The sequence below is a fragment of the Lithobates pipiens genome, unplaced genomic scaffold, assembly GCF_037356315.1.
Source record: "Lithobates pipiens isolate NorthernLeopardFrog02 unplaced genomic scaffold, aLitPip1_a1.2 Scaffold_16, whole genome shotgun sequence".
Classification (NCBI taxonomy): domain Eukaryota; kingdom Metazoa; phylum Chordata; class Amphibia; order Anura; family Ranidae; genus Lithobates; species Lithobates pipiens.
In genome coordinates this window covers 585,224,822-585,252,390 of record NW_027507748.1, presented here as the reverse complement: position 1 = coordinate 585,252,390, position 27,569 = coordinate 585,224,822, and the positions used below count along the sequence as shown (strand labels likewise).

The 27,569-nt window shown below is 44.9% G+C and overlaps 1 protein-coding gene across 2 annotated transcripts in view; it reads left to right on the top strand.

Annotated features, from left to right (window-relative positions):
• The first annotated feature begins 809 nt into the window (after nucleotides 1-809).
• The window catches only part of AMHR2 (anti-Mullerian hormone receptor type 2), an 81,022-nt gene continuing 54,262 nt past the window's right edge, over nucleotides 810-27,569 (top strand). For both annotated transcript variants that reach the window (XM_077483846.1, XM_077483845.1), the window contains exons 1-3: nucleotides 810-1,098; nucleotides 1,195-1,371; nucleotides 14,532-14,663. In XM_077483846.1, the coding sequence (XP_077339972.1) occupies nucleotides 987-1,098; nucleotides 1,195-1,371; nucleotides 14,532-14,663 (421 nt within the window). In that variant the 5' untranslated portion in view covers nucleotides 810-986. The remainder of the gene's footprint in view (nucleotides 1,099-1,194; nucleotides 1,372-14,531; nucleotides 14,664-27,569) is intronic.

Below are 27,569 nucleotides of genomic sequence, written 5' to 3'. Positions count from 1 at the left end.
GTAGTGGTCAGTGTAGTGGACAGTATAGTGTAGTGAACAGCATAGTGTAGTGGTCAGTGTAGTGTAGTGGTCAGTGTAGTATACTGGTCAGTGTAGTTCTCAATGTAGTGGACAGTATAGTATAGGGGTCAGTGTAGTGTAGTGGACAGTATAGTGGTCAGTGTAGTGGACAGTATAGTATAGTGGTCAGTGTAGTTCTTGGTGTAGTGGACAGTATAGTATAGTGGTCAGTGTAGTGTGTAATGGTCAGTAAAGGAATTAGGTTGGTCAGTGTTGAAATCAAGTAGGTTAGTGTAGTAGTCAGTATAGGAATCAGGTAGGTCAGTACTATTGTATTTGAAGGGACTCAGGGAGTGCTAAAAGTCCGCAGGTTAGGGGGGGCACAAATTAGTTGCCTTGCCCCGGGTGCTGACAACCCACGCTACGCCACTGGTAGCAGTAAAGCCAAACAAGCGCATTGCCACCATGAAACTGGTAAGTGCCTGCAGAGCAGACATTTCTCAATTCAATTATAAGCTTCCGAGCCAGGTAAGTACTAGCATAAGAGAGTCACTTATACAGAATCTCAAACAGTTGATTATTTTGCTTTTTGTAAAGAAAAAAAAAAAATTCATAAATGAAAGCTAGACATGCCTTTGAGTTAATGCACACTGATTTTTCCAAATATATTTTTTAATTAGATTCTGTTATCACACTGAATGTCAGATCCCTCCCTTTACTCAGTGTTCCCAGAAAAGCACTCCCTCAACATACCGCTATGGCCAAGTTACGCCCCTTGTTTGGTATCCTTGAGAAGTTTTATTCTCCCATCTCAGACCTGCCAGCTAAGGGTAAAAAATAATCCATAAAAGAACATTATCTACAGGAATTAGGCATGATAGGTTATGTGAAATAGAAGACAGCTGCGGTAGAGCAGAGGATTTCTAATAAACATAAAAATTCATTAGGTTAGCAGGTGCGGTTAGGGATGTGCTGGAGCCAGGGATATGAATATAGTTACTAGCTTCCCACCGCCTTACCTAGTGCATCTGATAGGAATGGCTCAGGGAAAATTACACGTCCTAGCTTACTTGATCATTCTTACTGTTTTGCCAACAGGTAAGTTGTCTATTTTTCAACATGGAGCTGATCATTGGTGGGCATACAATGATGTGATATCTGATCATTTGTAATGTGGACTCTGCTTTCCTCTAGTTGTTCATCCAGAAGGACTCTCCTGTGCCATGTACGAAAATACCTCTCATACTGTTGGATTTCCTATGGCAACATTTGGAGATATAAAGGAGCCAGGAAGAGTACGCTGCAATAACAGCAACTGTTGTATGGGAGTATGGAATTTTTACAATGGAGAGCTGAAGCCTGTTGTACTAGGTAAGACTTTATGTCATGAAGAGTCCCAACTAACTGCCATTCCTTTATATTGCATATTCTGGACTGAGTGTGTCCATTCCAAAATTACTTCAATTTTACTTTTCAGAATCTGATGATGGCTGGTTCACACCTATGCATTTTTTTACTGCGTTTTCAGTTTTGCAGAAACACACCACAGTCCATTTAACATGGTTTCTTATGGATGTAGTTCACATCTGTGCATTTTATGGAAAAGGATTTTTCCTGGTTTTTGGTTCCATAGACTTCATTAAAAATTCAGTCTATGGATTAAAAATGTATATTGAAAAATGCACCTGGAATATGCAAACTGCAACCTACATAGGTGTGAATCAAGCCTAAGGCTGGATTCACACCTATGCAGTTTTAGTGCTTTTTGCATTTTGCAGATTTGCACTGCAGTCCATTTACCATGATTTCCTATGGAACACGTTCTGCAGAGCAAATCTGCAAAATGCAAAAAGCACAAAAAATGCATAGGTGTGAATCCAGCCTCATAGCTTAGCTACAGGGGTGATTACATTTCTTTGCTACTGAGAAACAGGCCTGTACTGGCCATCTGGACTACTGGGAGTTTCCCGGTAGGCTGGTGGCTCAGTGGACCAGTTGACAGACAGTGGAGCTGATTTACAAAGCATTTGCACAATGAGTTGAGGCGCATGCCGACGCGCAACGGCCGTTTTCATGTTCACAAAGCATTTGCGCCTGTAACACAGCACAATTCCCCATTTACTATGAGACTGCCGGCACGCGGGCGGCCGCGATCTGTGCGCTGCTATAGAACTGGCGCACAGCATCTTCAACTCAGAATTAAAAGAAGCTGGAAGTGCCAATATTATGGGGGTGATGTGAGGAAGTATAGATATGACTGTCTAAGTAATGACTATGCCCAAATTAGAACGGAAAACTAACTTTCTCTGAGCAAGCTTGCTGCGCCTGCAAATACACTCGGAACTGCGCTAGGTCAATTTATGCACTGTGCATGCACAAGCCGCATTTGCGCTCGTTCAAGTGCTCTGGTTCACTGCGCCGGCTAAATCTTAGTAAATGTCAAGCCACATAGGTTCATTTGCATAAGTTGAACAGGCGCACCTCTCAACTTGACTTTTTTTATTTTTTTATTCACTGGTTCACTTCTATGGTTTTTTTTAAGGCTTTTGAACACAGGTCATGTTAGCATTAAGAAAAAAAATTTAAGAAAAAAAAATGTGTGGGGGTCCCCTGAAATTCCATATCATCTAATGCCACGTACACACGGGCATTAGATGACAATCCGCTCGTGTGTGGGCTTCAGCGGACTTTTTCAGCGTGCAGTCCGGAGTACTAAGAATTTCGTTTTTTTCGAAATTCTGTCCATCGTACTTTGGTTTCAGCGGACAGTACGGTCGTCAGTATGCTAGTTCGACGGACTAAGAATGGCGCATGCCCAGAAAGGATTTACACGGCGGAAGGGTGCTTTGCTGTGTCTTGGACTTCCTATTTCTAGTCCCGTCGTACGTGCTGTACACGTCATCGCTCAAGCTTTCGACGGACTGTTTGTGCATCCGTGTGTGGTCAAGTCCGTTCAGTGGAAAGTACGACGGACTGTCCGTCGGATTGTATGACGGACTAAGTACGCCATACAGTCCGCTCGTGTGTACGCGGCATAACTGATGAATAATTTAAAAGCCACTGGTCATGATAACTGATTAATAATCAGTTACCGTGACCAGTGACATTAAATTATTCATCTGTTACCGTGACCGGGGCATTAAATTAATAATTTAATGCCCCTGGTCACGGTAACTGATGAATAATTTAATGCCACTGGTCATGGTAAATGATTAATAATTTAATGCCACTGGTCACAGTAACTAATCAATAATTTAATGCCACTGGTCAAGGTCACTGATTAATAATTTAATGCCACAGGTCATGGTCACTGATTAATAATTTAATGCCACTGGTCACGGTAACTGATCAATAATTGAATGCCACTGGTCAAGGTAAGTGATTAATAATTTAATGCCACTAGTCATGATAACTGATGAATAATTTAAAGCCACTAGTCATGGTAACTAATTAATAATTTAATGCCACTGGTTATGGTAACTGATGAATAATGTAATGCCCCTGGTCATGGTAACTGATTAACAATTTAATGCCACTGGTCACGGTAACTGATGAATAATTTAATGCCACTGCTCATGGTAACTGATGAATAATTTAATGCCCCTGGTCATGGTAACTGATTAATAATTTATGCCACAGGTCATGGTCACTGATTAATAATTTAATGCCACTGGTCACGGTAACTGATCAATAATTGAATGCCACTGGTCAAGGTAACAGATTAAAAATGTAATGCCACTAGTCATGATAACTGATGAATAATTTAAAGCCACTAGTCATGGTAACTGATTAATAATTTAATGCCACTGGTCAAGGTCAAGGTAACAGATTAAAAATGTAATGCCACTAGTCATGATAACTGATGAATAATTTAAAGCCACTAGTCATGGTAACTGATTAATAATTTAATGCCACTGGTTAAGGTCACTGATGAATAATTTAATGCCACTGGTCATGGTCACTGATTAATAATTTAATGCCACTAGTCATGGTAACAAATGAATAATTTAATGCCACTGGTTATGGTAAATGATTAATAATTTAATGTCACGGTAACTGATGAATAATTTAATGCCACTGGTTACGGTAAATGATGAATACTTTAATGCCACTGGTCATGGTAACTGATGAATGAATTTTCTGCCACTGGTCATGGTAACTTTTTTTTTTTTGCACAATTGCATATAGTTTATATACTGTTTATGTGTGTGTTTGCAAAATTAAAGTGGGCCGGTCTGGATGAAGTCCAGGGCCAAATTTTTGTCCCAGTTCAACCCTGCTGAGAGATTTCACTGCTTGTTGGTAATCAGCTAATTTCCATTACAAAGAATACACAGGATACATACTGTCCTTACATGGTTCAAATCAGGAACCAGCTGAGATTTGAACCGTCTATGGCTGGCTTAAATGTAAACTTTATGACTCATATAGCAAGCTTTGTAGGAGAAATGAATCCTGCTTATGGTCTGTCTTTTGCATAAGGGTTTTTATGATTTCCATGTGTAAAAGTATGCTTCATCAAACTAATGTGCTTGGATTGCACACTTTCAGTTGTCATTTGTTAGTCTTATCTTGTTATGGTGGATTCACATAAGGCGGCTGCAGGTTGCAGCGCCATGGCTAATTGATTCCCTTACGTCCATCCATGGATCCACATATAGGGTTGCCACCTTTTCTTTTTAGCCAAGCCCTAACACTTTATTTAACAGTTATTGTGATAGTGGTGGGCAATCTGGCGCTAACAGATCTTTGCTGGGAGGTACACTAGTGGGTTAACACTGAAATCACTAGTGATACTAATAGTGATAATACTGTACACCGTCACTGTACTAACAACACTGGCAGAAGAGGGGTGCGGTTGCCACAGGGGAGAAGGTAGAGAGCACACATCACAGGCAGGCACAGCCGACAGGAATAATCACTGGGTTTGACAATACCCTGCTGGGTTCCCACACTGGCTGGCTGCATACCAAGCAAAGCTTTTTTTCTCAGAGAATAGGTGCAGGGGCTCAACCACACAACCCCCCCCCCCCCATTCCCAAACATTCCACATTAAATAGTGGGTTTGGCTAAAATTTAAGTGGGAGGGTCTTAAAGTGTGCAGAATTCAGGGGCACGGTACATACAGAGTGCAGAGTTTAGGGCATGATACATACAGAGTGCAGGGTTCAGGGCCGCAGTAAATACAGAGTGCAGGGTTCAGTTCTCTCCAACTACTTTCCATTGCATTCTCATCCACATGATCCCCCCACCCACCCCAATAAACCAGGAATAGTCTTATATATATCCTATTGAGATATTGTGGATAAATATTACTGTTCTATTTTAAGTAATCCAAGACACATTTCCTCAGTCACCCTGTGTCCCTCATGGGCACAAGGTGACTTAGACTTAGGGGGTGCATGGGGAGCTGAAACAAGCGTTTGCCAACCAAAATCTATCTAGGAGGTACAAATATTGGCTATACAGGTATCATGAAATCGGTGGGCCTGTGTGCAAAATAAAAAGTGGGCGCCAGGTATTGATAAAAAAAAATTGTGAGGTGCGCAGCAGTAAATGTGTGTGTGGCTCAAATTGCGTTAAATATTGGGTGTGGCTTAAAGGGGATGTGATTTAATAGAGTCTGAGAGGACTTACATGTAAGGAGGTGGGTAATATGTACAGGAGAGGAGTGCCGAGTGTACAGCGGTGGGTAGTATGTGCAGGAGAGGCGTGCCTAGTGTACATCAGTGCGTACTATATGCAGGAGAGGAGTGCCAAGTGTACGGTTGTGGGTAGTATGTGCAGAAAAAGGAGTGCACGCTGGTGGGTAGTATGTGCAGGAGAGGAGTGCCGAATGTGTGGCGGTGGGTAATATGTGCGGGAGAGGAGTGCCGAGTGAACGGCGGTGGGTACTATGTGCATTAGAGGAGTGCCGAGTGTACGGCGGAGGGGAGTATGTGCAGGAGAGGAGTGCTGAGTGTACGGCGGTGGGTAGTATGTGCAGGAGAGGAGTGCCGAGTGTACAACTGTGGGTAGTATATGCAGGAGAGGAGTGCCAAGTGTATGGCGTGGGTACTATGTGCAGGAGAGGAGTGCCGAGTGTACAGCGATTAACTTCCGTACCAGAATCAGATCGCTTGGGTGTTCACACCCATGCGATCTGATTCTGCAAATCACACTGCATTTTGCGAACCAATCTCAGGTTATCTTTAGCTTAATATACACACCTGCAGCGGTTCACATGAACATGAAGTGTGATTTAGATGTTTTGCAGAATCTGCACAGAATGTGTTGGGCATTCACAGTGCAAAAGTATGAACTGGCACTTAGTCTCTTAAGGCCAGTTAGCGCTGCAGCGATGCCAGAACCCTGCAAATCTTGTGTCTGGGTTCCCTTATCACATACAACTGGCAGGCAGTTCACACTGCCATATGTGAACTGCTGGGAGTGTCAATAGAAAGCTAATGACACCCCCAAATCAGTTCATATATCGCAGTGCGAACTGTCAATTCGGACAGGAATCGGATCACATGGGTGTGAACACAGATTCTGCTGCGGACCAAAAAAAGGTCCTGTGTGAGTATGGTCCGAATGCGTTGCAAATTCAGACATACAGTCTGTATGGCTGAGTTTGCATTGAACAGACATCGCATGTGATTTGCAGTGCGGTGCGAATCACATCCAGTGTCCTACAGCACAGCATTGCACATGGTTATGGGAAGGTTGCAGCGCAGACTCTTATTTGATTGCATTTGGTGAGCAGTAGTGACCGCTAAATGCAACTGGTGATATAATTCTTGCTGCAGTCATGAAGCAAAGCATCGTGTCTTCAGCTTGTGTACACCCCCAGTTGCTGCCTTGTCAGCAATTCACTCCAGCTGCTGTGTTACAACATGCTGTGCTTTCTTTTTTTAACCACTTGCCAATTGTATACCATACCCTATATATACGGTGGTGGAGCAGCTCTCCTGCACAGGATCACGTACCTAGTACGAGCCATTAGCGGGTCCGGCAGACTTGATGTCTGCTGGCACCCACCGATCATTCGGGACACAAGTAAAACGGCAGTCTGCCTATGTAAACAAGACAGATTGCCATTCTTTCAGTAGGGTAGGTATTGATCCCGTGTTCCTGCAAACCAGGGACATGGATCAATGCCTTCCCTTAGTAAAAGCAGCTCCCCCACAGTAACCACCAAACACAGGCTAGGCACACAGTTAGCAAACACTCCCTAGGCACACAGTTAACCCTTTGATCTCCCCTGATGTTAATTCCTTCCCTGCCAGTGTCATTAGTACAGTGACAGTGCATGTTTTTAGCATTGATCACTGTATTCGTGTCACTGGTCCCCAAAAATTGTCACTTAGTATCTGATTAAGTCGCTGATTATGGTCTTTACTAGTAAAAAAAAAAAAAAAATTGTAAAATTCCATAAATGTATCCCATAGTTTGTAGATGCTAAAACTTTTGCGCAAACCAATCAATATACACTTTTTTCAAAAATATGTAGCAGAATACATATTGGCCTAAATAGATTTTTAACATTTCTTTATTGGATCTGTTTCAGTGGAGTAGCGTGGGGGGTGCAGGGGGTGCTATGGCCTTTTAGGGGGGTGCCAGTATGTGTCACTACTGGCTGCCTCCTCCTAATTTCAAGTTCCTGTGTCCCCCGCGCTCTGGTCGCCATGTTAAGTGTCCAGCGCCCTGTGATTGGGCATATGAGGGTCATGTGAGGCGCAGGGCTGGCCTGTCCGTGATCGCTCCTGAAGTCCCGCCTCCACACATGACCCCCCATGCGCCCAATCACAGTGCACCGGCTGGACATTGAACATGGCAGCTAGAGTGCAGGCGAGAGAAACAAAAATCTGAGCCATCACTGTTTTCTTCTCAGTGTAGTGTAGTATGGTGGACAGTATAGTTCTCAGTGTAGTGGTCAGTATAGTGGACAGTATAGTGTAGTGGACAGTATAGTATAGTCATCAGTTTAGCGGTCAGTATAGTGTAGTGGACAGTATAGTGGTCAGTATAGTGGACAGTATAGTATAGTGGTCAGTATAGTGGTCAGGGTAGTATAGTGGTCAGTGTAGTGGACAGTATAGTAGTCAGTGTAGTGGACAGTATAGTGGATAGTATAGTGGTCAGTGTAGTGGATAGTATAGTGTAGTGGACAATGTAGTGGACCGTATAGTGTAGTGGACCGTATAGTGTAGTGGACAGTATAGTGTAGTGGACAGTATAGTGGTCAGTGTAGTGGACAGTATAGTGTAGGGGACAGTATAGTGGACAGTATAGTGGTCAGTATAGTGAACAGTATAGTGTAGTGGACAGTATAGTGGTCAGTATAGTATAGTGGTCAGTGTAGTGGACAGTATAGTAGTCAGTGTAGTATAGTGTAGTGGACAGTGCAGTGTAGTGGACAGTATAGTGGTCAGTGTAGTGGACAGTATAGTGTAGTGGACAGCATAGGGGTTAGTGTAGTGGACAGTATAGTATAGTGGACAGTATAGTATAGTGGTCAGTGTAGTGGACAGTGTAGTGTAGTGGACAGTATAGTGTAGTGGACAGTATAGTGGTCAGTGTAGTGGACAGTATAGTATAGTGGTCAGTGTAGTGGACAGTATAGTATAGTGGTCAGTGTAGTTGACAGTATAGTGTAGTTGTCAGTGTAGTGGACAGTATAGTATAGTGGTCAGTGTAGTGGACAGTATAGTGGTCAGTGTAGTGGACAGTATAGTATAGTGGTCAGTGTAGTGGACAATATAGTGTAGTGGACAGTATAGTGGTCAGTGTAGTGGACAGTAGAGTATAGTGGTGAGTCTATTGGACAGTATAGTCTAGTGGACAGTATAGTGGTCAGTGTAGCGGACAGTGTAGTGGACAGTATTTCTATAGTGGTCAGTGTAGTGGACAGTATAGTGTATTGGACAGTATAGTGGTCAGTGTAGTGGACAGTATAGTGGTCAATGTAGTGGGCAGTATAGTGTAGTGGACAGTATAATGGACAGTATAGTATAGTGGTCAGTGTAGTGTAGTGGTCAGTATAGTATAGTGGTCAGTGTAGTTCTCAGTGTAGTGGACAGTATATGTATAGTGGTCAGTGTAGTGTGTAATGGTCAGTAAAGGAATCAGGTTGGTCAGTGTTGAAATCAATTAGGTTAGTGTAGTGGCTAGTATAGGAATCAGGTAGGTCAGTATTATTGTATTTGAAGGGACTCTGGGAGTGCTAAAAGTCCCCAGGTTAGGGGGCTCAAATTACTTGCCTTGCCCCGAGTGCTGACAACCCGCGCTACGCCACTGATCTGTTTTATAGCAGAAAGTAAAAAATATTATATTTTGTTTTTTAATAATTGTCGCTATTTTTTTGATTATAGTGCTAAAAATAGAATCTCAATTCAAATCTATGAACTATTTATACTTTCATTCGTAAATTGAGGAAGGCTTGTAGGGGCCCCAGTGCATTACTTTGGCCAAGGGCCCATGATGCTATTAAGATTGCCCTGATTTCAGGAAGTGGCTTACAGGCTTCAAATCCTTCCAGACGTTGCTTGCAAAACGTAGACAAAGCAGTGCAACCACTTACCTCAAAGGTGAATGTGTACCAAAACATTGACTTACATTTGCAAGAGTAAACATTTAGGAAACACTTTAAATGTTTCCTAAAGTTATGCAAATGTAAAACATTTCAGCTTTAGCATGCATGTGGATACTCCTAAAAATATAGCTGTGAATTAAATAAGTGATTTATCCATCAAATCTAACTTCTGTAACTTCTTGAGGGTGCACTCACACTGGCAGTTTTAACCATGTCGGGATCAATGTTCACCCCCTTGGTTCAGTTCATTTGGAAGAGGTGGTCCCGAGCTCGGTTCACTTGTGGTCCAATATGGGTTAAGTACAAACCGTGCAAGAGCACAGAACTCTTGATATAGCAGGGCTGGATCTAGCCTGTCTGATGTGGGGGTGCAGTAAAAAATGTCGGGGGGGGGGGGGGCAGAGGATGGGAAGTTGTCAAAACAATGTACAGGGGGTCAGCAGGACAGAGGACAGGGCCAGCAGTTAGTAGGATAGTGTATAGTGGGTCAGAAGGACAAAAAAACAAGGGGCAGCAGGGCAGAAGACAGTTCAGAAGGACTGAGCATAGGAGTCAGCTGAACCAAGAACAGGGCAACAGGGTGAAGGACAGGGGTCACTGCTGGCAATACCGATGACAGGGGTCACTGCTGGCAATACAGAGGACAGGGGTCACCACTGGCAGGACAGAGGACGGGAGTCACCAGTGGTAGGAGAGAGGACGGGAGTCACAGCTGGTAGGACAGAGGGCAGAGGTCACCACTGGCAAAACAGAGGACATGGGTTACCTCCAGCAGGAGAGAGGACAGGGGTCACTGTCACAGAACAGAAGACAGGGATATCCGGTGGGCGGGCAGAGGACAGGGGTCACCACTGGCAGAAGAGAGGACAGGGGACATCACTAGCAGGAGAGAGGACAAGAGTCACTTGTTGGCAGGAGAGTTCAGGGGTCACCACTGGCAGGGCACTCAGCAGACTTTTTCTTGTAGCCTTTCACATTAACAGCCTGACATCACTAATGAAATGTAATTCTGTAATACGAAAATTTTTGTACTTTAGTAACCTACTCATTTCAAAATGGAAATTAGCATCCAAAAAAACAGACGATCATTGGTTCGATAATCTCAATTAACACAATCACCAGAAATAACAATGGGTAAATAGTTACTGAATCTGGGGACTTTGTCACCTGTCATCTTGAAATACTACTAAAGATGAAACACTACAGCTCCAACTCCCCGGAACTGATATGTGTCTGCCCTTCTAGTGGCTTCTGTTCAATTTTGTTTAAAAAAAATTATTAGAGGGATTTCCCCAACTGGTTTCCTCTTCATTTATAGATAATAGAGATAAGAATACGCATTTCATGTGCATCATTCCATGGAACTAAATGCAAAAATGTACTTACACAGTTGAAATACATAATGTATATGGTATGTAAATATTTTTTACCTGTAAAATGATTTAAGGCAGGGCAAAGGGAGCAGCTGTCCTGGGTCCTGTCATTATTGTGGGGCCCAAATTAGCTGCCCCATACTTGCCAACTATCCCAGTTTAAATTCCCACGTCTCTTGAGGTTTTAGTCCAATGCTGTGTCCTAACATCTCAGTGTGAAGTTCCGTTACTAATGCTGCCCAGCTCTGCCCTATTGTTGTGTACGGATGACTCACCTGCAGACCCTGTGTTTACATGTAAATAAAGGGGCATGCTGGATATTGATCACCCCCCCCCCCCCCCTCCCCAGCACTGTCACTGATCCCAGGAGTCCTAGGATCCCTAGGAGTTTTCTGCCTATTAATGGGTCCCCTCACCTCCTCAGTCCATGGTGTGCAGGCAGTGAGGAGATGATGTGCTGTAACCTCTAGTAACCAATCAGTAAGCAGTAATGATGTGCAGTAACCTCTAGCAACCAATCAGTAAACAGTATTGATGTACAGTAATCTCTAGCAACCAATCAACAAGCATAAATCATGTGTTGTAACCTCTAGCGACTAATCAGTAAGCGGTAAGGATACACTGTAACCTCAACCAATCGCAATCACTGCCTGATCTGATTCAGTAAACGGATTTTGAAACTGCATGGGGGGGGCAATAAATTTTTTTCCCCAGGGTCCAATCAATATTAACCACTTAACAACCGGCCTATAGCCGAATGACGGCTACAGGGTGGTTTCTTAACTCTGGGAGGCCGTCATATGACGTCCTCCCAGAATTTCCCCCCCTGGGACGCGCACTCGAGAGCATCCATGACCGCCAGGCTCATCGCGGCCGTTTACCATGTGATCGCTCCGTCAAATGACGGAGCAATCACTTGTAAACAAACCGGCATCATAACATGGTTCCTCCCTCCCCTCTCTGTACCGATCGGTACAGCGGAGGGGGAAGAGATCGGTGTCAGCAGCGCTGTGGGCTTCATCTGCAGTGCCCACAACGCTTCTCACTGAAAATTAACCCCTCAATTCCCTGCCAATACTCTGCAATACCAGCCAATACTCTGCAATGCCAGCTAATACTCTGCAATATCCACCAATACTCTGCAATTCCAGCTAATACTCTGCAATACCCACCAATACTCTACAATGCCAGCTAATACTCTGCAATACCCACCAATACTCTGAAATGCCAGCTAGTACTCTGCAATACCCGCTAATACTCTGCAATACCCGCTAATACTCTGCAATGCCAGCTAATACTCTGCAATACCCACCAATACTCTGCAATACCCGCCAATACTCTGCAATACCCACCAATTGTCTGCAATACCCACCAATACTCTGCAATACCCGCCAATACTCTGCAATACCCGCCAATACTCTGCAATACCCGCTAATGCTTTGCAATACCCGCTAATACTCTGCAATACCCGCCAATACTCTGCAATAACCGCCAATACTCTGCAGTACCCGCCAATACTCTGCAGTACAATTCCAGCCAATACTCTGCAATACCCTGCCATAAATTGCCATACCCAGAGATACCCAGCCATACTCTGCAATACCCTGCAATACCCAGCCATAGACACCCCGCCACCCTCCGGTGCTTCTACCGACTCGCCAATACAATCAAAGCCAGGATATATTTATTTTTTTATTTCAGGCTTCCCAGCTTAGAGGTGAGATGTGGGGTCTTATTGACCCCATATCTCACTGTAAAGAGGACCTGTCATGCCATATTCCTATTACAAGGGATGTTTACATTCCTTGTAATAGGAATAAAAGTGATCAAAAAATTTATTTTTGGGGAAAAAAATGTCAAACTAAAATAAATAAAGTAAAATGAACAATAAGAATTTTTTTTTTTTTAAATCGCCCCTGTCTCCACGTGCTCGCATGCAGAAGCGAACGCATACGTAAGTCCCACCCACATATGAAAACGGTGTTCAAACCACACATGTGAGGTATTGCTGCGAACGTTAGAGCGAGAGCAATAATTCTAGCCCTAGACCTCCTCTGTAACTCAAAACATGTAACCAGTAAAAAAAATGTAATGCGTCGCCTATGGGGATTTTTAAGTAGCGACGTTTGGCGCCATTCCACGAGCGTGTGCAATTTTGAAGAGTGACATGTTAGGTATCTATTTACTCGGCGTAACTTCATCTTTCACATTATGCAAAAATTGGGCTAACTTTACTGTGGTTTTTTTTTAGCACAAAATTTTATTTTTTTCCAAAAAAAAGCATTCGAAAAATTGCTGCGCAAATACCGTGCGAGATAAAAAGTTGCAACGACCACCATTGTACTCTCCAGGGTGTTTGCTAAAAAAACATATATAATGTTTTGGGATTCTATGTAATTTTCTAGCAAATAAATGATGATTTTTACATGTAGGAGAGAAATGTCAGAATTGTCCTGGGTGCTCCAGAACGCTTGATGGTGCTCCCTGCATGTTGGGCCTCTGTATGTGGCCACGCTGTGTAAAAGTCTCACACATGTGGTATCGCCGTACTCGGGAGTAATAGCAGAATGTGTTTTGGGGTGTAATTTGTGGTATGCATATGCTGTGTGTGAGAAATAAACTGATAATATGAAAATTTTGTGGGAAAAAAAAAAGTAAAAAAAATCTTAATTTTGCAAAGAATTGTGGGAAAAAATGACAACTTCAAAAAACTCATCATGCCTTTTACTAAATACATTGGAATGTCTTCTTTCCAAAAAGAGGTCATTTGGGGGGTATTTGTACTTTTCTGGCATGTTAGGGTCTCAAGAATTGAAATAGGCCGTCAGCACTTCAGGTGTGATCAATTTTCAGATATTGGCACCATAGCTTGTGGACTCTATAACTTTCACAAAGACCAAATAATATCTACCAGTTTGTACTTATTTTTACCAAAGATATGTAGTAGTATACATTTTGGCCAAAATTTATGAAGAAAAATTACGAATCTGCTAAATTTTATAACAGAAACGAAGAAAATTTCATTTTTTTACAGAATTTTCAGTCTTTTTTCTTTTATAGCACAAAAAATAAAAAACAGAGCAGTGATTAAATACCACCAAAAAAAGGACAAAAATTTCATATAGGTCCAGTGTTGCATGACTGAGTAATTGTCATTCAAAATGTGAGAGCACCGAAAGCTGAAAATTGGTCTGGTTATTAAGGGTGTTTAAGTGCCCAGTGGTCAAGCGGTTAAAGATGGCCTTGCTTGTGATTTACGCCTTCTTGCTAAATAGCACAGCCAACAGAGTAATGCCATATCAGAGTGATGCTTATTGCAGATTTACAGCTGCATGCCTTGCTTATCTGCACATCAGATTGTTATTCAGCATCATCGGAATGGCACGTCACCATCTAGTACCTGTGAAGTGTGGCAGAAAATGTGATATGCAGGGCTGGCTGTTCAGAATTACAAACCTTTTGGCAAGTAAAACTGTTAAAAAATGTGTATTTCAGATGTCTTTAGCTATGTGTTCCACTTTGACTTCTCATTGCTACTTTATTCAGTATTGGACATTTGAGTGCATTTTTGTCCTTTGTTACAGGCTGCTTTCCATTACATGCTGTGTGCAAGTCGGAGGTTTGTGTTCCAAGGTGCAAGAATGCCAAGTATCACTGTTTATGTTCTTCAAATATGTGTAATGCCAACATCACCTTTTCACTGAAATCCCGCGCTCGTGAGTATGTAAATATTGCTGGGGGGGGCATTTCTAATAAATTATCTTTAATATAGAACAGCAGATCGTTTCTGTACTGCACAGCACGGATCGCCTTCACCCTTCCTGCCTTTTTCTGGTGCGGCTGGGCCCCTCGGACCCCGGGGCCCCTTACAGTTGTAACGGCTGTATCCCACTGATGGCGGCCCTGCTGAGGAGCAATTCAAGCGTGGATTGCTCTTAAGAGTGCAATACAAGTCTAAATGAGAAGTTACAGTGGAAAAAAAAATTATGTTTTCAGGCTTCAGACTTCCTAGGCTGCACAAGTCTGCTGTGCCAGATTTTCTGCCTGTTGCCTATGCCAAGCTATTGCTGCAACTGCACAAGCAGGGTCAAGGATAAAGGGGCAATTGGGCTGGTTTATTAAAGGACTTGAGAGTCTTTACACAATAAATTGTGTGAATAGTACCTTCAATAATCCAATCATGTGCAGATGAAATAACTACTGTATAAATTAATTTGCTTTTCACATGACCGGATTATGGAAGTGAATATTCCTATTTTTCTAGCTCTCCCAGTTTACACATTTAGTAAAAGTCCTTGTTTAAACAATTATTAAACCCCAAACCAAAATGGTAATATATTTCTTCTATAGTTTTCTTTTTTAGGCTTTTCCGTCTGTTTTCCCCTGGTTATCTGTCAGTAATACACCTCCTGTATTAGAGTGCAACAAGGGAAGGTCATACCGACCTAGTGCATTACCAAAATATATTTTATTTGAGAATACCCCCTCAATAGATATCCTTATGGGCCGCAAAACAACAACAAGAGAAGGGGGCACCGACCTAGCACATCATCAAAATATATTCTTTTTGAGAATAAAACAATTGTTATACTCACAGACGCACAGCATGTATATACATATCAAAGTATATAGTGAGGCCGATCGACCTTCAGGTCTGCTGTAGGTCACCAATAGTGTGGGAAGACCAGGCAATATCCCTAATAGCTGACGGAGAACCCTCTTGATCAGAGCCAAAGTAGTGAAATTTCCCTTGAAATGCGTCAGCCATTACGGACGCAACCTGGTCTTCCCACACTTCCCACAGTATTGGTGACCTACAGCAGACCTGAAGGCGGTCGGTCTCACTTGCTCTGATATGTATATACTGTACATGCTGTGCGTTTGTGAGTACAACAATTGTTTTTATTCTCAAATAGAATATATTTTGGTAATGCGCTAGGTCGTGCCCCTTTCTCTTGTTGTTGTTTTGCGGTCCATAAGGATACCTATTGAGGGGGTAGCAAAGTCGCTGGCACTGAGGAAGATTTCCTGCACTGTACACCTCCATGTTCACCATTTAAACACAGCAGAGTAGCTTTTGGATTAGAGTGCCTCTTCTCTGGATGAAGGAGCACATGCAGCACAGCAACATTGTCAGTTTGGGGGGGGGGTAATGTTGAATGGACTAGCAGAATTGAAGCTGAACTCCAGCTAACATTTTATAAGCATTTACAGACATTTTTTTTTCCTTTTGTGATAAAGATTTTATAAAATAAATTTAGCGCACTACCCTCTTGGGAGCTGCTGAGTTGTTCATTACCTTTTGTCAGATGGCCCCACTTTCGATTCCCCATGCAATTTCAGGACAACAAACAGTCAAATCTGGATTTTATAAGGCTTTATTCTGGACATAAATCGGTGGGCTGTTGAATGGAGTGTATGAGATGCCCCCTCCGACCCCAGATTTGAATCCAAAAAAAGGTACTGATTTGTTGCCGTAGCATTTGGTTAGTTAAGACCCTCCTAGCGATCCTTTCCTGGTTCCAATTCCTATCTCAGGCATTGGCACTTCCATTATGGACAGATAAGCATTACTCTGAATAATGCTGTGGATGTTGACCCCAAAGCCACAGGCCACACTGCCTATTTTCATGACTTGTGTTGTCAAACCTCCCTCAGTCCTGGAAAAGTGCTTTATACCGTGGTCCTTGGATACACGGTATTAAATTGCGGATTAGTCCTACTGGGTTGCACTCCCTTTGCTCTCTCCCAATCAACACTCCAATGTTCTACTCACAGAAAGTCGATTCCCAGTTTTCTCCATCCGCTTAGTTCCTACTTCCTCCACGCTGTCCGGTACATCCCCCCATGGGACGCCCGGTCTTCCTGCAGTACTACATAATGACTTTTCCTCCAGGGACCTGATGGCGGCCTCCCTGGACTCGCCTCCGGCTATCTGGCTCCGGGATCTCTGAACTCCCGGGCCTTCAAGCCTCCCTCAAGAGGCTACAGGGTCTCTGAGCCCCCGGGCCTCCAGTCCTGAACCTTTGGACCTCGGACTCCCTTCCTGGACTCAACTCCCCTTGGACCATGTGACCCCCCTTTTTATGAGAGACCTCCCATTGACCATAAAAATTAACCATTGTTCAATTTTCTCACATGGGTTTCCTGCCACCCAGGTCTTTGTCCTTCCTGTCTTTCCAGCAAAATCTACTGTCAAGCAGAGGAGGTATCCCTGAGCCCAAGATTAGGCGGCCACACCCCCTTCTACTCTGACACTCCCACCCCCAAATAAACAACCAGGCCTAGAAAATAGTAGGACCCTGGCTAAATTTACCTGTCTTTATATTCTACACTATAAAAAAAACACCACTAAGCACCTACCCAAACGTAGGGGGCGCTATATAAATAAAACTGATCATTGTAAGCACCCCTGTCAGTGGTAAATGGTTTATCTCATCTCTGTAACTGATTTGCAAGAGCATGTTCTGTTCTGAAACAACAGACTTGCTGGCCGGATCACCAGATGAAAATAAAAGAAAGAAAGCCTAAAAAAAAAAAAACGAATGCAGCCATCACAGCTAAGAATTGGAAAGCTGCAATGTAATAAAGGTTTGCTTTTGGGTTTAATCCTGCTTCAAGTATCAGAAATAAGATTTATAGGTCCATTTTAAACAGATACAGATCCCAGTATGTAGTCTCACTAAGATTTTTTTTCCTGGTACACCTCCCCCATAGCACTATGCTCTCATCGGTCTCAGTTTTTTGGTGCAATGTGGGTACTACGTGTAAAATAAATAAATAAATAAATAAATCTCTACCTCCTGCAGTCATGCTACCCCACTCAGAGCTGTGACTGTAGCTTTATTAAACTGCTGGGATATAAGGATAAGCCGTTTAGGCTACTTTTGCACTAAGGCATTTTTCAGGTGTTTTAGTGCTAAAAAGCATCTGAAAAATGCCTCCCCAGTGTGAAAACCCGAGTGCTTTCACACTGGGGCGGTGCGCTTGTGGGACGTTAGAAAAAAAAAATTCCTGCAAGCAGCATCTTCTTGAAATGAATGGGCAGTGCTGACGAAATGCCTGCAAATCGCTTTACAGCGCCACAACACGGGCACTTTTAACCCTTTATTTGGCCGCTAGCGGGGGTTAAAAGCACCCTGCTAGCAGCCGAAAAGCACTGCTAAATAGTGATGGACGAACGTTTCGCCCGGCGGTCGTTTCGCGGCGAATTTCCGACTTTCGCCGTCCGCGGGTTCGAACGCCTTTTTCCGTCGTTCGCCCCGGCGGACTTACGTGTTTAATGTATACAAGAACTTTAACCTTTCGTGACACGTTTATCATGTGTTACAGGACAACCAATTGAGACATGACAGCTCATGGACACTTGGACATTCCCCCTAACCTATAAATACACCCGATCCGGTGGCCATTTTACATTCTTTCTTCTGTCACTGTAGGGAAAGGATCCTGTGTGGAGTAGGGACAGAGAAAACGCTAGCTATTTGGTACACAAAAGTTCTTTTCAGGACTGGTATAGGTGTTAGGTCAGCAGCCTGAGTTTCTTTTGTCAGTTTAGATAAAGGGACAGAGCGCTGTATGCTGCTATTTTAGGGACAGCTCAGCCAGATTAGTCTTTCTTCATCATCATCATCATCATCATCATTAGCTGTTACTATCAGGTCCACAAAAGAGCTGTTCCAGCTAATCGTTCCAGCCTACTCTTTTTTGCCAATTTGTATAGGGACAGGCAGGAAGCAGTGTGTCAGGCAGTGAGGATAATTTTAAAGACTTGCTGTTACTATTAGTTCCACAAAGGTTCTTTTCAGGACTGGTATCAGTGGTACGGTAATAGGCTTGTACACGTATAATATTCTTTCTTCCAAATATAGAAAGAATATTATACTTGACTGCTGCCCTTCTGCTGCAGTCTGCTAATCATTCACAACTCACTTGTTCCACAAAGCTCTTTATCAGGACTGGTAACTTGGTCTGTCTAGGGTGCTACGGTACATAGGCTTGGGTGCGGTACAGTCTGCTGTTCTGTAAGGACCGCTATCGGTCCACAATACATAGGGTTGCCGTGCACTACTGCTGACCGCTGCCCTATACTGCAGCAGTCCTTCAGCGGTATAGGGACTGACGCACAGTCTGCTAAACACTAATACACAACCTGCTTGGTCCACAAAAGTTCTTATAAGGACTGGTAACTTGGTATAGGGTGCTACGGTACATAGGCCTGAGTGCGTTACAGTCTGCTGTTCTGTAAGGACCGCTATCGGTCCACAATACATAGGGTTGACGTGCACTACTGCTGACCGCTGCCCTATACTGCAGCAGTCCTTCAGCGGTATAGGGACTGACGCACAGTCTGCTAAACACTAACACACAACCTGCTTGGTCCACAAAAGTTCTTATAAGGACTGGTAACTTGGTATAGGGTGCTACGGTACATAGGCCTGAGTGCAGTACAGTCTGCTGTTCTGTAAGGACTGCTATCGGTCCACAATACATAGGGTTGCCGTGCACTACTGCTGACCGCTGCCCTATACTGCAGCAGTCCTTCAGCGGTATAGGGACTGACGCACAGTCTGCTAAACACTAATACACAACCTGCTTGGTCCACAAAAGTTCTTATAAGGACTGGTAACTTGGTATAGGGTGCTACGGTACATAGGCCTGAGTGCAGTACAGTCTGCTGTTCTGTAAGGACCGCTATCGGTCCACAATACATAGGGTTGCCGTGCACTACTGCTGACCGCTGCCCTATACTGCAGCAGTCCTTCATTGGTATAGGGACTGACGTACAGTCTGCTAATCACTAACACACAACCTGCTTGGTCCACAAAAGTTCTTATAAGGACTGGTAACTTGGTATAGGGTGCTACGGTACATAGGCCTGAGTGCGTTACAGTCTGCTGTTCTGTAAGGACCGCTATCGGTCCACAATACATAGGGTTGCCGTGCACTACTGCTGACCGCTGCCCTATACTGCAGCAGTCCTTCAGCGGTATAGGGACTGACGCACAGTCTGCTAAACACTAACACACAACCTGCTTGGTCCACAAAAGTTTTTATAAGGACTGGTAACTTGGTATAGGGTGCTACGGTACATAGGCCTGAGTGCAGTACAGTCTGCTGTTCTGTAAGGACCGCTATCGGTCCACAATACATAGGGTTGACGTGCACTACTGCTGACCGCTGCCCTATACTGCAGCAGTCCTTCAGCGGTATAGGGACTAAGAGTTTTGTCACAGGGTGATTTAAAAAATGACAGGCAGAGGAAGAGGCAGGCCCTTCCGCAGGGGTGGTAGGGGTAGGGCAGGAGCAACAGCCTTGAGCCAAAGTGGGAAGTTGCAGAAGGTGCGTTCAATTACTTTAAAGGACGCACCAGACTTGGTTGAGTGGCTCACTCAGCCTTATTCTTCTGCACCCTCCTCATCCTCTCGATCTGCACCCTCTTCTTCACTCTCTGCTATGTGCACCCCCAAAGACACTACCACCAACAACACCACCACCACCACATACCTTCCGCTTGAGTGCAAATGGGGGCCTTCATGCTCCAGTGTTTTAATAGGGACCCCCGTATAAAAAGCATGAGGGTCAAGGACCAGTACTGGGTGGCAACGTACTTAGATCCCCGGTACAAACACAAAATGGCGGAAATGTTACCGCCGTCGCAGAGGGCTGTCAGAATGCAGCACTTCCAGGCCTTGCTTCGAGAAATGCTGCATTCTGCTTTTGCGTGCGCTGGCAGAGGAGCAATTCCCACTCCCAGAGAAGGATTTGCGGGTACCAATCCAACAGCGCCTGCAAGAAGAGGCCGGTTTGAAGATGTGTTGGTGACTTCGGATATGAGGTCATTCTTTCAGCCGACCCATCGACAGGTGTCATCCGGATCCAGCATCAGGGAACGCCTAGACCGTCAGGTGTCCGACTACATTGGGTTAACGGCCGATGTGGACGCTCTGAGGAGTGATGAACCCCTAGACTACTGGGTGGGCAGGCTTGACCTCTGGCCAGAGCTTGCCCAATTTGCAATCGAACTGTTGGCTTGCCCCTCATCCAGTGTCCTGTCCGAAAGGACGTTCAGCGCAGCAGGGGGGATTGTGACCGATAAGCGTACTCGCCTAGCTCACGACAGTGTTAACTACCTCACATTTCTAAAAATGAATGAGGCATGGATCTCGGAGGAATTCAACACATGTGATCAGTAGACCATGTATATGTCTATAAACAATTTTTGGAATCAAGCACACAGACCTTCTTAATTCATTTGGCTCACTTCCCTGACCCAAAAAAGCACACCGTACTATATGCCCCTACCCTCCTCTTTGAAGAGGTTGAGCGGTGTCATATTTCTACTGGGGCTGCTTATTATGAGGGGTTCCCACCATCCCTGTGCTGTGCTGACTTCCTCCTGGGTGTTCTTATTATGAGGGGCTCCCACCATCCCTGTGCTGTGCTGACTTCCTCCTGGGGGTTCTTATTATGAGGGGATCACACCATCCCTGTGCTGTGCTGACTTCCTCCTGGGGCTGCTTACGGTGCTGCTGTCAGCGCTGTATGTCACGGAGCTGCTGTCAGCGCTGTATGTCACGGAGCTGCTGTCAGCGCTGTATGTCACGGAGCTGCTGTCAGCGCTGTATGTCACGGAGCTGCTGTCAGCGCTGTATGTCACGGAGCTGCTGTCAGCGCTGTATGTCACGGAGCTGCTGTCAGCGCTGTATGTCACGGAGCTGCTGTCAGCGCTGTATGTCACGGAGCTGCTGTCAGCGCTGTATGTCACGGTGCTGCTGTCAGCGCTGTATGTCACGGAGCTGCTGTCAGCGCTGTATGTCACGGAGCTGCTGTCAGTGCTGTATGTCACGGAGCTGCTGTCAGCGCTGTATGTCACGGAGCTGCTGTCAGCGCTGTATGTCACGGAGCTGCTGTCAGCGCTGTATGTCACGGTGCTGCTGTCAGCGCTGTATGTCACGGAGCTGCTGTCAGCGCTGTATGTCACGGAGCTGCTGTCAGTGCTGTATGTCACGGAGCTGCTGTCAGCGCTGTATGTCACGGAGCTGCTGTCAGCGCTGTATGTCACGGAGCTGCTGTCAGCGCTGTATGTCACGGTGCTGCTGTCAGCGCTGTATGTCACGGAGCTGCTGTCAGCGCTGTATGTCACGGAGCTGCTGTCAGCGCTGTATGTCACGGAGCTGCTGTCAGCGCTGTATGTCACGGAGCTGCTGTCAGCGCTGTATGTCACGGTGCTGATGTCAGTGCTCTGTATTACGGTGCTGCTGTCAGTGCTCTGTATCTCCTGCACCCTCTTGTTTGCCTACCCTGGTCCCTGACCTTCCCTCTCCTCCATTGCCTTCATTAGCTCCATAGTCCTGAATTGTCAGAACAATTTCCCAAATAAAAAAAAAATGCTTGTAGTTATCGATCCCAAATTCACCTCATACATGTATTATGCTATTGTCCAGGTGGTGGGACTACGTGCTACCCCCTAATAATTACCCCGTGGCCGCAAATTCGACCTAAAGGTTTGCGAAATTCGCCTCCCATTGAAGTCAATGGAGCCCGCGGCGAACGGTCGTTTTCGCGAACGTTTGTGTCCGTTCGCGTTTCGCGTTCGCGAAACGTCCCGTCGGAAGTTCGTCCATCACTACTGCTAAAACTAGCAGTGCTTTACCGCTAACACTGGGCACTTTCAGTGTGAAAGTGGCCTTAGGTGTTGCATTGTTTGCACAGTATTCACAAGCTCTACATTGTTTATAAACAGCCACATGGCTTTTCCACATAATGAAAATTCTTCTTCATGTTCTTTTTAATAGCATTAAAAGAAACCTGTAATGATAAAATCTGGCAACTGCCATGGATCACTAGCTGCCTAGTTGCCTGGCTGGCATACTAATCTGAGGGTTTTGTTATTTCTGATTCACTAACCAGGAAAAAGTGTGCAAATCAGGAGTTCTCACTTCAGTTGCTGCATGCTGGTACATAGGCTGTGACTCAAAAGGTACTGAGGTTGGGGGACAGCCAGACAACTAGCATTTTCAGACGGAATGCATTTCTCTCAGCAAAGGTAAACTTTAAGGGCTCATTTGGACGGACACTTTAGCCAGTCCTCCTGCACAGCCGCTGGCAGATGTGTGTGCATCCCCCTTGGAGTTACTTGCAGACAACCTATAGAAGTGGATGCACACGCATAGCTCCCAACTGTCCCTGATTTCGAGGGACTGTCCCTGATTTCGAGCAATGTCCCTCTGACCCTCATTCCTCCTCATTTTAGTCTGATCTATATAGATGTATATACATTTTTTTATTTTTTTTTATTATTTCAGTTACTTATATAGCACCATCAATTTACGCAGCGCTTTACATATACATTGTATATTCACATCAGTCCCTACCCTCAAGGAGCTTACAATCTAAGGTCCCTAACTCACATTCATACATACTAGGGACAATTTAGACAGGATCCAATTAACCTACCAGCATGTGTTTGGAGTGTGTGAGGAAATCGGAGTACCCGGAGGAAACCCACGCAGGCACAGGGAGAACCTGCAAACTCCAGGCAGATAGTGTTGTGGTTGGGATTCGAACCAGTGACCCTTCTTACTGCTAGGCGAAAGTGCTACCCAGTACACCACTGTGCCGCCCAAATTGCATGTTTTATCTATCAAAAAAGTATTTTGCAGCTCTAAACCTTTCATCGACTTCTAAATTGCTGCATTTGTAATTTCCAAAAGTCAATATAAAGGAATAAAAGTGGTAAAAAAAAAGCACTTGTGGGTTTAAAGTGGTTGTATGGTAAATTTTTTAACTTTTACCTACAGGAAAGCCTATAATAAGGCTTACCTGTAGGTAAAAAAAATATCTCCTAAACCTGTACGGTTTAGGAGATATTCCCCTCGGTGTGCGCCGCTGACTGCAGCGGCGCATGCGCACAAGGGGGTTCTCGCCGTGAAAATCCGGCAGCGCTCGTCCGGCCGGATTGAAATCTCCCGCGCGCATGCGCGGGTGTGACGATATCGCGGCTCCGGCCACTCACAGCGCCGGAGCCGCGATACCCGGAAGAAACGCCGAGGGAGCATGTCAGCTCCCTCGGCGTGGATCGGGCCAGATGTCGGGGCCGCGTTCTAAGGTAAGTATTTCATAATGAGCTAGTATGCGGTGCATACTAGCTCATTATGCCTTTTGCTTTGCAGGTTTAAAAAAAATAAAATAAAATTTGCGGGTTTACTACCGCTTTAACTAATCTTGTTTTTTTTGTAAAATTCTCCTCTAAGGGGGCATGGCAGGGGGTGTGTCCTATGCCTGCATACTTTTGCTGATGGGTGTGCCTCATTTCCATCTCAAAAATTTGGGAGGTATGCACACGCAGCCGCTGCACATACACAAACGCATGTCAAAGTTTGCTATGCGGACAGGAGCGGGTGCATGGATCCGAATGCCGATCCATGCCGAGCCGGCGTCATGCAACTGCCAGAGGCTCTGCGTGGAGGGTGGGCTTAATCACCTATCTTGATTAACCTCTTATATAACAAAAACCCTACAGTAAACCTGTACTAAGAGCAACACAGGGGGTAATATTGTTGACCTCCCTCTAGAAATACTAGTTGCCTGGCTGTCTCTAACGTTAGTATAATCTGGTTTACTGTGAAGTAAGAAATTCTGATTCGCATGCATGATCAAGGCCAATGCCATAGAAAGAATTAAAGTTACTGGTATCAATATGATGGCATCTTCAGAAGGCAAGGTCAGCAGAAGCAGCCTCCATATTTTCTCAGTACAAGTTTATATCAAAGGTGTTGGGAAGGCAATTCTGAGAAATGTCATTTTACTTTATACTCAGTTTTAAACATTTAACCTTTATCTGCATGTAATATTCTGTTCATCTAGACATATATAAATTCGAATTGATGATTTTTTTTGTGTTATGGGTATGATTACACAGATGGGGTGGCTTATCACTGTGAAACACAGGTGTTGTTTGGGGGAGGAAAGATGTGTCTCTGTCTCTGACTGGGTCTCTTATCAGCTGAACCAAAAAGACGTGCACACTGGAACGACTCCTGTGATTGGACGACACCTGTGTGGGAGCAACCAAGGAATGCAAGCAACTCCAGTAAGGGATTGACCACAAAATCTGATGTCAGTTATAAAATATTTGTCAGACGGGGTGGTTACAGTAATAAATTACTGTAACTTGACTAACTAGTGTTTCGCAAATGTAATGTAGGCAGTCCCAGAGTTATAAACACCACTTACAGTGAGGGAAAAAAAGTATTTGATCCCCTGCTGATTTTGTATGTTTGACCAACTGACAAAGAAATGATCAGTCCATAATTTTATTGATAGGTTTATTTTAACAGTGAGAGACAGAATAACAACAAAAATATCCAGAAAAATACATTTCAAAAAAGTTATAAATTGATTTGCATTTTAATGAGTGGAATAGGTATTTTGACCCCTTTGCAAAACATGACTTAGTACTTGGTGGCAAAACCCTTGTTGGCAATCACAGAGGTCAGCCGTTTCTTGTAGTTGGCCACCAGTTTTGCACATATCTCAGGAAGCATTTTAAACCACTCCTCTTTGCAGATCCTCTTAAAGTCATTAAGGATGGCATTCGGTAACTCAAACCTTCAGCTCCCTCCACATATTTTCTATGGGATGAAGGTATGGAGACTGGCTAGGCCACTCCAGGACCTTAATGTGCTTCTTCTTGAGCCACTCCTTTGTTGCCTTGGCCATGTGTTTTGGGTCATTGTCATGCTGGAATACCCATCCATTTTTAATGCCCTGGCTGAGAGAAGGAGGTTCTCCCTCAAGATTTGATGGTACATGGCTCCATCTATCGTTCCTTTGATGCAGTGAAGTTGTACTGTCCCCTTAGCAGAAAATCACCCCCAAAGCATAATGTTTCCACCTCCATGTTGAACGGTGGGGATGGTGTTCTTGTGGGTCATAGGCAGCATTCCTCCTCCTCCAAAAATGGCGAGTTGAGTTAATGCGAAAGAGCTAGATTTTGGTCTCATCTGACCACAACACTTTCACCCAGTTCTCCTCAGAACCATTCAGATGTTCATTAGCAAACTTCAGATGGGCCTGTACATGTGCTTTCTTGAGCAGGGGGACCTTGTAGGCACTGCAGGATTTAGTCCTTCACGGCATAGTGTATTACCAATTGTTTCTTGGTGACTATGGTCCCGGCTGCCTTGAGATAATTGACAAATAGGGATGAGCTTCGTGTTCGAGTCGAACGTACGTTCGACTCGAACATTGGCTATTCGGCCGTTCGGCGAATTCCGAACGTTTGGGCCGTTTGCGTCAAAATTCGAGTGACGCGCGTGCGGACCACAATGCACTGTGGTGGCGCAGTGCATTGCTGCCCCATGATTGGCCAAGCATGCACTGTGACCCCGCATGCTTGGCCATTCGCAGCGCCGGCAGCGAGGAGAGCCATGATTGGCCACAGGCATCCTGCCTGTGGCCAATCATAGCTCAGGCTGTGTAGTGCACGCCCCACACTATATAAGGCCGCTTTTAAGGCGGCCTCGTGTAGTGTGTTAGTTAGCATCTGAAGCAGTGGGTGTTCTGTGTACCTTCAACACAGTTACACACCAATCGTTTTTGGCTGATTTCCTATCTTGCTGCTGTGTAGTGGTTGTTGTCTGAGCCCTGACTGCAGTATACACCACTATATTCACCTCACCTATATAGCTAGTGATCTAGCTTTAACCACTTAACAACTGCCCATTGCCGATTAACGGCTTCAGGGCGGTTGTTTAACTCTGAGAGGCCGTTAATTAACGGCCTCCCAGAATTCTGCTCTCGCGCGCCCCCTGGGGCACGCACTCGAGAGCATCCGTGACCGCCGGGTCCACAGGACCCGGCGCATCACGGATCACGGTAAACGGCCGCTCATAGCGGCCGTTTACCACGTGATCGCTCCGTCAAATGACGGAGTGATCACTTGTAAACAAACCGGCGTCATGTTATGACGCCGGTTCCTCCCTCCCCTCTCTGTACCGATCGCTACAGCGGAGGGGAAAGAGATCGGTGTCAGCAGCGATGTGGGCTGCATCTGCAGTGCCCACATCGCTGCTCACCGAATTTAACCCCTCAATTCCCTGCCAATACTCTGCAATACCAGTGCATACTCTGCAGTACCCTGCCATTACTCTGCAGTACCCCGCCATTACTCTGCAGTACCCCGCCATTACTCTGCAGTGCAGTACCCTGCCATTACTCTGCAGTACCCTGCCATTACTCTGCAGTACCCCCCATTACTCTGCAGTACCCTGCCATTACTCTGCAGTACCCTGCCATTACTCTGCAGTACCCCCCATTACTCTGCAGTAACCCCCATTACTCTGCAGTACCCCCCAATACTCTGCAGTACCCACCATTACTCTGCAGTACCCGCCATTACTCTGCAGTACCCCCAATACTCTGCAGTACCCTGCCATTACTCTGTAGTACCCCCCAATACTCTGCAGTACCCTGCTATTACTCTGTAGTACCCCGCCAATACTCTGTAATACCCTGCCATAAATTGCCATACCCAGCCATACTCGTAGATACCCAGCCATACTCGGTGATACCCTGAAATACCCAGCCATAGACGCCCCCCACCCCTCACCGCCCTC